This window comes from Anabrus simplex, chromosome 2 (assembly GCF_040414725.1).
Source record: "Anabrus simplex isolate iqAnaSimp1 chromosome 2, ASM4041472v1, whole genome shotgun sequence".
NCBI lineage: Eukaryota > Metazoa > Arthropoda > Insecta > Orthoptera > Tettigoniidae > Anabrus > Anabrus simplex.
Window position 1 is genome coordinate 675304591 of NC_090266.1, and position 12980 is coordinate 675317570.

Here is a 12980-nt window from a genome sequence, read left to right on the forward strand (position 1 = left end):
ACTATATTGGTATTATAAATTTACTCATTCGCGATAAATATTTCAGGTTTCCTAGGGGAATCAGCATCTATATTAACATACCACTTAGTCGAGCAACTCGTCTTCCTTCTCCCAATTCTTCCCAGCCCAAACTTTGCAACATTTTTGTAATGCTACTCTTTTGTCGGAAATCCCAGAACGAATCAAACTGCTTTTCTTTGGATTTTTTCCAGTTCTTGAATCAAGTAATCCTGGTGAGGGTCCCATACACTGGAACCATACTCTAGTTGAGGTCTTACCAGAGACTTATATGTCCTCTCCTTTATATCCTTACTACAACCCCTAAACACCCTCATAACCATCTGCAGAGATCTGTACCCTTTATTTACAATCCCATTTATGTGATTACTCCAATGAAGATCTTTCCTTATATTAACACCTAGATACTTACAATGATCCCAGAAAGGAACTTTCACCCCATCAATGCAGTAATTAAAACTAAGAGGACTTTTCCTATTTGTGAAACTCATAACCTGACTTTTAACCCCGTTTATCATCATACCATTGCCTGCTGTCCATCTCACAACATTATCGAGGTCATGTTGCAGATGTTCACAACCTTGTAACTTATTTATCACCCTATACAGAATAACATCATCCGCAAAAAGCCTCACCTCCGATTCCACTTATTTACTCATATCATTTATATATACACTATGTGATCAAAAGTATCCGTACACCTGGCTGAACATGACGTAAATGTTCATGGGCACTCCATCGGTAATGCTGGAAGTCAATATGGTGTTGGCCCACCCCGCCTTGATGACAGCTTCCACTCTCGCAGGCATATATTCAATCAGGTGCTGGAAGGTTGCTTGGGGAATGGCAGCTCATTCTTCAAGGAGTGCTGCACTGAGGAGAGGTAGCGATGTCGGACGGTGAGGCCTGGCACGAAGCATCCCGAAGGTGTTCTATAGGATTCAGGTAGGGACTCTGTGCAGGCTAGTCCATTACAGGGATGTTATTGTCGTGTAACCACTCCGCCACAGGTCGTGCATTATGAACAGGTGCTTGATCATATTGAAAGATGCAATCGCCATCCCCGAAGTGCTCTTCAAAAGTGGGAAGCAAGAAGGTGCTTAAAACATCAATGTAGGCCTGTGCTGTGATAGTGCCACGCAAAACAACAAGGGGTGCAAGACCCCTCCATGAAAAGCACGACCACACCATAACACCACCGCCTCCAAATTTTACTGTTAGCACTACACACGCTGGCAGATGACGTTCACCGGCCACACCCTGCCATCGGATCGCCACATTGTGTACCGTGATTCATCACTCCACATAACGTTTTTCCACTGTTCAATCGTCCACTGTTTATGCTCCTTATACCAAGCATGGCGTTGTTTGGCATTGACCTGCGTGATGTGTGGCTTATGGGCAGCCGCTCGACCATGAACTCCAAGTTTTCTCACCTCCCTCGGAACTGTCATAGTATTTGGAGTGGATCCTGATGCAGTTTGGAATTCCTGTGTGATGGTCTGGATAGATGCCTGCCTATTACACTTGACAACCCTCTTCAACTGTCGGCGGTCTCTGTCAGTCAACAAACGAGGTCGGCCTGTACGCTTTCGTGCTGTACTTGTCCCTTCACATTTCCACTTAACTATCACATTAGAAACAGTGGACCTAGGGATGTTTAGGAGTGTGGAAATCTCGCGTACAGGCTTCTGACACAAGTGACACCCAATCACCTGACACGTTTGAACTCCGTGAGTTCCGCGGAGCACCCCATTCTGCTCTCTCATGATGTCTAATGACTACTGAGGTCACTGATATGGAGTACCTGGCAGTAGGTGGCAGCACAATGCACCCGAGATGACAAATATGTGTTTTTGGAGGTGTCCGGATACTTTTGATCACATAGTGTATAAGAAAACATAAACGTCCAATAATACTCCCTTGAGGAATTCCCCTCTTAATCATTACAAGGTCAGATAAAGCTTCGCCTACTCTAATTCTCTGAGATCTATTTTCTAGAAATATAGCAACACATTCAGTCACTCTTTTGTCTAGTCCCATTGCACTCATTTTTGAGAGTAGTCCCCCATGATCCACCCTATCAAATGTTTTAAACAGGTCAATCACGATACAGTCCATTTGACCTCCTGAATCAAAGATATCTGCTATATCTTCCTGGAATCTTATAAGTTGAGCATCTGCTATATCTTCCTGGAATCTTAGAGCTTCAGTGGAACAACCTTTCCTAAAACTGAACTGCCTTCTACCGAACCAGTTATTAATTTTGCAAACACGTCTAATATAATCAGAAAGAATGCCTTCCCAAAGCTTACATGCAATGCATGTCAAACTTACTGGCCTGTAATTTTCAGCTTTATGTCTGTAACCCTTTTCTTTATATAAAGGGGCTACTATAGCAACTCTCCATTCATTTGATATAGCTCCTTCAACCAAACAATAATCAAATAAGTACTTCAGATATGGTATTATATCCCAACCCATTGTCTTTAGTATATCCCCAGAAATCTTATAAATTCCAGCCGCTTTTCTAGTTTTCAACTTTTGTATCTTATTGTAAATGTCACTGTTACCATATGTAAATGTTAATACTTCTTTAGCATTAGTCACCTCTATCTGGACATTATCCTTGTAACCAACAATCTTTACATAGGCCTACTGCTGACCGAATACTTCTGCCTTTTGAAGATCCTACATACACACTCCCCTTGTTAATTAATTATTCCTGGAATGTCCTTCTTGGAACCTGTTTCTGCCTGGAAGTACCTACACATACCCTTCCATTTTTCACTAAAATTTGTATGACTGCCAATGATGCCTGCCATCATGTTATCCTTAGCTGCCTTCTTTGCTAGATTCAATTTCCTAGCAAGTTCCTTCAATTTCTCCTTACTTCCACAGCCATTTCTAACTCTATTTCTTTCAAATCTGCACCTCCTATCTTAGATTCTTTATTTCTCTATTATAATAAGGTGGGTTTTTACCATTCTTTACCACCTTTAAAGGTTCAAACCTGTTTTCAAATTCCTCAACAATTGCTAGAGTCTGTTTACATTTTTATTTACCGTTTTCCACCGATCATAGCTACTTTTTAAAAACTGGCTCATGCCTACTTTATCAGCCACTAGCTGATGTACCCGTGCTTCGCTACGGGATTCTCAGAAAGACTGACTTTGTGGTTTTCCTAACCTGAAATCAACATAGGTCATTACAAAAATGTAAGTATGAATGTAGCGATTAAAAGCAATGCTATCATATAAAATACTCGATCAAATGGAAAGCCGCACGTTTTATCACTTTTAACGAACAGAGCTGCGGTTAGATTGCGGTGCCAATCTAATAGTCCAAAGTTCCAGAGCCGGGATGACCAGGCCGCAGATTGCCATGAACACTCATCTGCCATTATTCCACTAAATATGCACACTGTTCATTCCAATCAGTGCCTCAGAGTAGGGATTGAACAGCCCGAATGCTATGATGATCCAGTGTGTTACGTGCCAGTTGTATCAGAAAATTTATAAACCAGGGGAATGGCATGCTAAAGAAGAAAGTTATCTAACTCCCCAGCTACTTCCCATCAATATTCAGACAGGCTGTTACACTCTGTACGACTGGGCGAGTTGACCGTGTGGTTAGCAGTGCGCAGCTGTGAGCATGCATCCGAGAGATAGTGGATTCGAACCCCACTGTCGGCAGTGCTGAAGATGGTATTCCATAGTTTCCCACTTTTACACCAGTCAAATGCTGGGCCTGTACCTTAATTAAGGCCTAAGGCATTCCTAGCCCTTTCCTATCCCATCGTCGCCATAAAACCTATGTCGGTGTAATGTAAATGAAATAAAAATACTCTGTACGCAGCAGTAATCCTATCTACCAGAGATGAGGGGCAACAGAAGACACAAAGCACATCACGACAAACAATGGTCAATGTAATGTTATTGTTGATCAATCTTATGAGCTTTCTATATTGTAGGCCTTCACATTTAGTTTTCTTTCGACTCTGTGATTTGTAAACCATAAATTGTAGTTTCTTATTCTCTGACTTTACATACCGTTTCATTAAACGCTGTTCACCCATTTTCTCCTTACTCGGCGCTGATATGGACTTAGTAACAAAAATCCAAATTCATGAATATCTTTGTGATCATAGCCAGTACGGTAACAATGTATAAGACATGAATAATAGGAAATTTGATACTATATAACCTTAGTTATGTAGCATTCATCGATTACACCTCTAATAAGAAATATTTCAGAATTACATTTTAGGCCTTCCCCTAAACTACTTTTCACTCAGCGTGAATAAAATAATTTACAGCCTTGACTATAGCGACTTATTTCCTGACTTTGCATACCGATTTTCATCAAGATAGGACTACTAATAACAACAATATTTGAGAATTAAATTTTAGGCCTTCCCCTAAACTACCATTTTTCTCAGCGTGAATACAATTGATAGCCTAGATTGTAGCAACTTATTCCCCAACTTTGCATACCCATTTTCTTTAAAATACGACCACTAATAACATAAATAGCTGAGAATTCAATTTTAGGCCTTCCCCTAAACTACCATTTCACTCAGCGTGAGCAAAATGATTTATAGCCTAGATGGTAGAGGCTCATCCCCCGACTTCACATACCGATTTTCATTAAATTCTCTTCAACCGTTTTCTCGTGATGCGTGTACAGACAGACAGACAGACAGACAGACAGACAGACAGACAGACAGACAGACAGACAGACAGAAATTACGGAAAAGTAAAAAGTGCATTTCCTTGTTACTATGGACATGACCGATACAGAAATACCATTATTTTCAAATTCTGAGCAATGTACAGACAAAACTCCTATTTTATTTATATATATATATATATAGATTACATTTCAGGCCTTCCCCTAAACTAGCATTTCACTCAGTGCGAATAACATTATTGATAGCCTAGATTATAGCGACCTATTCCCCGATTTTGCATACCAATTTTCGTGAAGATACGACCACTAATAAAATAAATATTTGACAATCAAATTTTAGGCCTTCCCCTAAACTACCATTTTTCTCAGCGTGGATAGCTTATATTGTGGTGAATTATTTCCCATCTTTGTCTAGCAATTTTCATTAAGCACGACCATTGATAGATATTTCAGAATTAAATTTCAGGCCTTCCCCTAAACTACCATTTCACTCAGCGTGATTAAAATAATTTATAGCCTAGATTGTAGCGGTTCATCACCCGACTTTACATTCCGATTTTTATTAAATTCTCTTCAGCCGTTTTCTCGTGATGCGTGTACATACATACATACAGACAGACAGACAGACAGACAGACAGACAGACAGACAGACAGACAGACAGACAGACAGACAGACAGACAGAAATTACAGAAAAGTAAAAAATGCATTTTCTTGTTACTGTGGACATGACCGATACAGAAATACCATTCTTTTCAAATTCTCAGCAATGTACAGAAAAAACTCTTATTTTATATTATAAGCCATATGGTACTGCCTAATAGTCCTACTTTTAAGACCTTCCTTTGTATTCCATTTATTTTTAACTACGACAAAGACAGCTTCATCTACTACTTCGATTTCTCTATAGAGCTTATCTGGTTTTACCAACACCATGTCCAGGATATTTTTCCCTCTAGTTGGTTCCATCACTTTCTGAATCAGCTATCCTTCCCAATTGACATTTGGTATATTCAGATCTCCCACTACAATCGCATTCCTTTCCAAAGATACTGGAAACCAACATTATGGAATATGTTGATGAACGAGTGTCATACACTATTACTACGCTGCCAGAATGAGATGATGATGATGATGATGAAATAGCCTTCCTATCAGGCAAATATCCATTTTCCTTTACATTGCACCGACAGACTGGTCTTATGGCGGCAATGGGACAGAACAGGAAGGCAGCAACCATGAGCATTTGCCCGGTGTGAAAATGGGAAACCACAAGGAAACATCTTGAGGGCTACCAACAGACGACTCTGAACCCATCATCTCCCAAATGCAAACTAGCAGCTGCGAGCCACAAACCACATAGCCAAATTGCTCTTTAAATCCAGTACAAAAGGCTAGAAAATCTTTTGACTTTCGATGTTGAAAATGACTGGAAATCTGCGATTAACAACTGTGGAAGTAGCTTGTCCAGCTTCTCATTCTGGATTACTCATTTTCTTTTGTACTAGTAAAAAATTATGATAGCAGGGCTGGGTAGCTCAGGCAGTAGAGCACTGGCCTCCTAAGCTCAAGTTGGCAGGTTCGATCCCAGTTCAGTCCAGTGGTACTCGTATTTACAGATGCTCAAATACGTCATACTCAAGTTTGTAAATTTAACAATAGTTAAAAGAATTCCTGCACGTCAAAATTTGTGCACCTTGGCATCTCCAAACTCCATAAAAGTAGTTACTGGGGTGTCAATAATAATAATAATAATAATAATAATAATAATAATAATAATAATAATAATAATAATAATACTGTTTTATTATTACTGGTATTTCTATAAATTAGAAACCGTTTCCCTGTAACTGAATTTTTGTCTACATAAATTGCATCGGGCAAATTTAGGTACATGGTCTATGACAGTGAATTATACCACAGGGGACCTTTTACTTTTTTTACTCATTGTCCACAACAGAGCGTGAAACATAAAACGTGAAGTGGAAAGCCCACACTGAACTGTTTCAAAAACTAAGCTACTGTATGTATTACCACCAGTAACCTAACATAACACACTGCAATGATGATGATGATGAAGATGATGATCTAGGTCACTGGCCTCACAACGCACTTCAAATAACTGAAGTATATATATAACCAGTCAACAAGTAACAGAATAGGAATGTCACCACTCTCTCTATGCTGTTGCACCCGTGCATGAGTGAACGCTTAAAGAGAGCGGCTATGTTTTCCCTTATGGAGCCTAATTTCAGCTAGCTTCCCTTGGTTTTGCTGAGATCGATAGTTTTGTATTAGAGTCTCCTGTGGAGCATAATATTTCTAGAACAGCTTACTGTGATGGAACAGGATACATCATCATGTTACGTTCTCAATTCTAACCACAAAGCTGTTTTAGTTAAAGTTAAAATTACGTGTGATAGGAAGGTTGTAGAAGTTAGACTATTAAGCAGTACCATATGGTTGATAAGACAGGCATGACAGAGTTTCTTAAAAGTAATTATGAATGGTGGAAAATGGTAAATAAAAATAACACTCTGTTGGATGGGTTTAAAGCAACTGCTAAGGACTGCAAAAACAAATATGTACCTTTAAAGGTGGTAAGAACCAACTATATTCTTTATCATCATCCATTACACTTATCTGGCTACCACCAGACTCACTGTATTATACCAGAGAAATAAAGAGTTTAAGGAGGAGGTGCAGGTTAGAACAAAATAGAGTTTGGAATGGTTGTAGAAGAAAGGAGAGATAAATGAAATGAAATGGCGTATGGCTTTTAGTGCTGGTAGTATCCGAGAACAAGTTCGGCTCGCCAGATGCAGGTCTTTTTATCTGACGCCCGTAGGCGACCTAGAGATTAAAAGAAACTTTATTTAGCAAAAAAAGCCAGCTAAGGTTAACGTGATGGCAGTCATATTCATTTTAGCGAAAAATTAAAGAGCATCTATAGGAATTATTTAGTTTGTTCTTCCCCCAGGTTGAACCGTATTGTTGCTTAATGTATTTTCCATACAGTTCACTGATGTTTAGACTACACTGAAGTATTCAAACCCAAGGTAATCAGTCTCCCTAGGCAGCTAAATTCTACTTTTCCTGTGCTTCCTCTCTCCTCACTAGTCCAGCTATGACTGCATGCATCATCCTTGGCGTCATGCCAGCAGCTTGTTTACCGGTGACTTTCAGTTACATTATTATTATTATTATTAAGATATGTTCAAACATTTCAACAGTTATTAGGAAAGTGTACACAGAATTTTAACAAATATTATTACCCTTATTCATGGTATTCATCAATTCATAAAAATAAAATCTGTCATTGGAGAGGTGTCATCAAATGACATACCTAGGAGGAATTTATCAAGGGAGGCGTTCAAAAAATTTCCAACTTCTTTGAAATCATTTAACCCTTTGCCATTCCCTAATTAAAGGCAGCTGCCTGGCTGGAATTACCGTGTCTCCTGACATGGTCATTTAAATCCCAATAGACACAGCAGCATAAATGCCACCCTTTAAAGAAAATAACATGGAAGTCAATGCAATTTCTTTTGCATTTTGTTTCCAAATGGTCACTGCATACATATTTGAACTTGCCCTAATTGTGAATCTCCACATTTCACTCCTGATGGTATTCCAAAAAGCACCCTGCCCTGCACAGTGGTAGTCCACACTGCTTACATTTGAATGATGTTTGTTTGCCTCTCCCAAAAGGTGTCTGCTTTTCATATGTAAGCACAAAGCACACACTTAAACACGACCAAGCGTCTTCACAAGAGAATGAAATAATTAAGGAGTTGGAATGACAATCAGTAAACTTTTTTCTTGAAGTTCCAGATGAGCTGCTGCACCAACTTGCATTGGAAGTTCAGCTGTCCATTTCCATAAGCTGTGACAGCTGATTGGTTGCTTATATCATAAAGAATGAAACTGTTCACAATTCACATACTGATCACAAAATGAAAAGTTTAATTTTCACCATTCTTTAGATGATTGCACAACCCCATAGTATTCTCTTTTCTGATCTCTGATGTCCACACCATCCATACGTTTTGTGTAATTTATGACAGCACGAGGACACACAATTTCTATTTCTTCATTACATGTACTGGTTTTTCATTATTCATTTCACCATTCACAGAATGTGAATTTGTCGACAGCATAAGAACAGTACATTTATCTTGTCAAACTGTTGCTGTTACTGTTGGAAGTGTGATTTTCAAATAAAAATAAAAATGTCATGTGTATATAGTTTTAAGGAATACAACATTGAGGTTGTGTGTCGGTAACTCAGATAATTGAGTGGAGTGGTTTATCTTTGTTTTTGTTCTTTGAATGTTTGAATTTGCTTCGTGTGTGTGTGTGTGTGAGTGAAAGTCAGTTGTAGTCAACAGCTCGTAATATATGGATGTGTGTCATGAAGCTGGTGTTCCTATGGTATAAGTTGTTGTCCTAAACCGGTGTAATGAGTAGAAATGAAGATATATCAACAGTTACACTCTCATTTTGCATTTTCCTACATTCTCCTCTCTTGAGTTTCAACTGTGCAGATTTCCTAAACTGATCACGCCAACCCTTTCAAGTTGCCACCGTTGTTGCACAAATGTAGGAGCTATGCATTAAAAATAATTTCATCAGTTTTGAAGAAATGAAAATGTTAGCAGAGTAAACGTGATGCCATTTTTCCCAGTATGATTCTGTCTGATGTAAATCCAACTCCTCTCGTAATAATAAATTCTGGTTGCGTTTCTTTCTTCCCATTGTAAATCTCACATTTCAAAAGGTAGCCATTCCCACTGTCAACAATATCCCATACCTTAATACCCCATTTGTTGGGTTCCTGTGGGAGATACTTCCCTTGAAATTTCTCATAGCTTAATCTACTGCGAGTTCCTGGCTTGGTGCATACACATTTCTGAATTTTTCAGTAAGTTGCAGAGTTTGTTTTGCTTTGCACAGAATGTTGTAATGTTCATCTTGTGACGTAGGTCTGTTTTCATGACTACTCAGATGTAAATATTGCCCAAGTTTCCTAAATTATTTCAGTATGACTGCCAGCCTTCACACACAATTATACTCAACTACTGCAATGCATGTGGACAAAATACTAAAAGAAAAAAGAAAATAATTAAAAAATTGGAAGTGACCTTTTGAACACACTCCTCAAATGTATATTCTTTGACAGATTGCAGACAATTTTGTATGGTGACATTAGGCATCCTTGTCTCCTTTTCAGTTGCTCACTCTTCTGATGATCACCTGTCATTGTGTTTATCCTTTCATGTTATGTTCCTATATTTCGACTAGAACTTAATTTGTCACTTGTTTATTCATTTCCATCACTTATATTGAACTGTTGGGTTCCATTTCTCATTTTGTGTTGGCCCTGTTCCTAGTCTTTGAACACCAGTGTTCATCTTTTTGCCTCTACCCTTTTCCTGCATTAATCCAGGCTTCTTCCCATACCACACATCCTTCATCTGTCAAGATGGTCCCTTAATGAGCGTTGCCCACCCTTCTGATGAAGCTGGGAAGCAGAAACGATCTTGTCAGGGCTGAGAAGAATTTGGATTGATGAGAAAAGAATCCATGTATTTGAACACTACAGTCCATGAAGATGAGAAGTTGGTCCTCATCCTGTTGTGTTTTCACGTAGTCATCTCCTTTTCTGGCGCTTACCTGTCGCTGAGTTTAGCCTTTTGTGTGTTTCATGTTCCAGTCTTTCTGTAAGTGACTTGATATGTTTCACTACATTATTTACCTTGACAGACATTATGGTACAAAAATAGAAACAATGGCGGTTAAAATATTTTTACAAAATAACAGAAGAGTTAACTCACCTGATACAAATCTCCTTTTGACCAGAGACACCCGATAACCTGGCCCAACAAGTTCGAATTCAAGACCCGATAAAGTAGTGCCTTCACAGTTGAACTGAGTAGCAATGGTTCCTTGAGAACTTGGTCCACTGCTCACCTCTAATCTCGCTCGCAATGAACCAACACCATGATTCTCGCTGTGCTGCGACAATTCAGTGAATTTCCATATTGCACGATTGCTTTCTGCAAGCCTGAAGAACACAGAAAATTTACTTATCAACTGAAATATTACATAAATCAGGATATTAAGCATTAACATTTATAATGCGAGAAGTAGTATGAAGCTGCCTCTCATACTTTCTGTATTCAAACTGTAATTGCTGAAGCAATCATAAATATTTAAAAAAAGAGGATACTTAAATTAACATTCTTTCTTTTCCTGCCGCTTTTTCCCACACCTGTGGGGTCGCGGGTGCGAACTGCGTCGCACATGTGGATTTGGCCCTGTTTTTACGGCCGGATGCCCTTCCTGACGCCAACCCTCTATGGAGGGATGTAAGCACTATTGCGTGTTTCTGTGGTGGTTGGTAGTGTAGTGTGTTGTCTGAATATGATGAGGAGAGTGTTGAGACGGACATATACACCCAGTCCCCAAGCCAGAAGAATTAATCAGAAGCGATTAAAATCCCCGACCCGGCCGGGAATCGAACCCGGGACCCTCTGAACCGAAGGCCAGTACGCTGACCATTCAGCCAACGAGTCGGACACTTAAATTAACAAACATTAATGCAACAATATACTGTAACCACTATTACGGTAGTACAAACAGAGTTACATCTTAAATTTATGAATTATATGCATTTCATATGCCTTTGCTGGCAAGATGTAGTGTTTACACTGCACTATGTCTTCTAGTATGGGCTAGAACAAATTTGTTACTTTCATTGACCTGTCTGCCTCAGTCTCATCCTTGGCTTTGAAAATATGAAAGTGACCGAGGTATGTGTGATGCTAGTAATAACATTCCTTATGCAGCCAGTCCCTGTTATGAATGGTGTGAAAATGTCACTCATAGGGTCAGTTGGTGCATGCATTTCAGTGGGCTTGGCGGGCTGAAATGTAATACCAACTTCTGGCTCGGTACGGAAAGCAACGGGAAAGTACCTCACTCCTCACTTCCCTAGTATGCCTCTTCAGTGATGCCTAGGCTATCTATGACAGCTTTTGGCAGAACTGTGGAGGATCAAACCAGCCTTCGGGCTGAATACCCAACATACATGCATTTCATTGGTTTTTAATCAATATCTATAAATCAAAATAGTTTTATATGGATATTTCTTGTTCAATTGCAGACAAGTTTAAAACATTAAGAATTCACAAGTTTAATTTTAACCCCTCTATTTAGAGAGAAGATACTAATCAGAGCCTTAACTGGTTTCCAACAAAAGACTGCATTAGCAGCCAACAATCTTGGAAAGGTGTGGCAATCCAAGTGATGAAGCCATTGGCACACAGGGGTGAAACGCTGGTAATTTCATGAGTGAAAAGGCTAAAAAAAGAGGGTGAATGTTTTTAAACTCATAACGTACTTTTAAAGAATTTTAGGATGATGAAAGTGAAAAAAAAAATAGAAAAGATTGGTCACATTTCATAATTTACAATCATTTACAATTTCAACTACATACATACATTACATGGGCCCTAGTTCATTATAGATTGTTATGCCTTTCAGCGTACAGTCTGCAAGCCACTGTGAATTTACTGAATACTTCCACAATCCTCTATTTGTAACTAGCTCTGTGGCGTTGTTTAGTTCCATACCTCTTATCTTTAAATTATTAGAAACCAAGTTTAACCATCGGCATCTTGGTCTCCCTCCACTTCTCTACCCTCCATGACAGAGTCCATTGTTCTCTTAGGTAACCTATTCTCCATTTTTCACACATGACCCCACCACTGAAGCCGGTTTATGCATACAGCTCTATCCGTGGAGTTCATTCCTAACTTAGCCTTTATCTCCTAATTTCAAGTACTCTCCTGCCATTGTTCCCACCAGTCTGTACCAGCAATAATTCTCTCTACTTTCCTGTCTGCTACTTCTAACTTATGAATAAGATATCCTGAGTCCACTCAGCTTTCACTCCAGTCAAGCAAAGCAAGTCTGTAAACAGACTGGCGTAAAGATACAGTAGTTTCATCCAAGATATGACTTTTTTCTTACACAATACTGTTGATTGCAACTGTGAGCTCGGTGCATTAGCTTTGCTACACCTCGATTCAATCTCACTTACTATATCACAATCCTACCAACTACCAATTCACTTAAGTTTCTTCACTACCAACATCACGTTAGTCTTGGAAAGACCAATATCATGTCATATATACTCATTGAACCTATTTTCATTTTCCAAGATATCAGACTGCAGGCTTTCAGCACAGTCTGCCATTAAGACCAA

General features: G+C 39.1%; 1 protein-coding gene across 9 annotated transcripts in view; it reads right to left on the reverse strand.

Moving 5' to 3' along the window:
* LOC136864355 (F-BAR domain only protein 2) overlaps positions 1-12980 on the reverse strand; it is a 573880-nt gene that overhangs the window by 3589 nt on the left and 557311 nt on the right. For all 9 annotated transcript variants that reach the window (XM_067141249.2, XM_067141248.2, XM_067141247.2 and 6 more), the window contains one exon: positions 10546-10775. In XM_067141249.2, coding sequence (XP_066997350.1) covers positions 10546-10775 — 230 coding nt within the window. The remainder of the gene's footprint in view (positions 1-10545; positions 10776-12980) is intronic.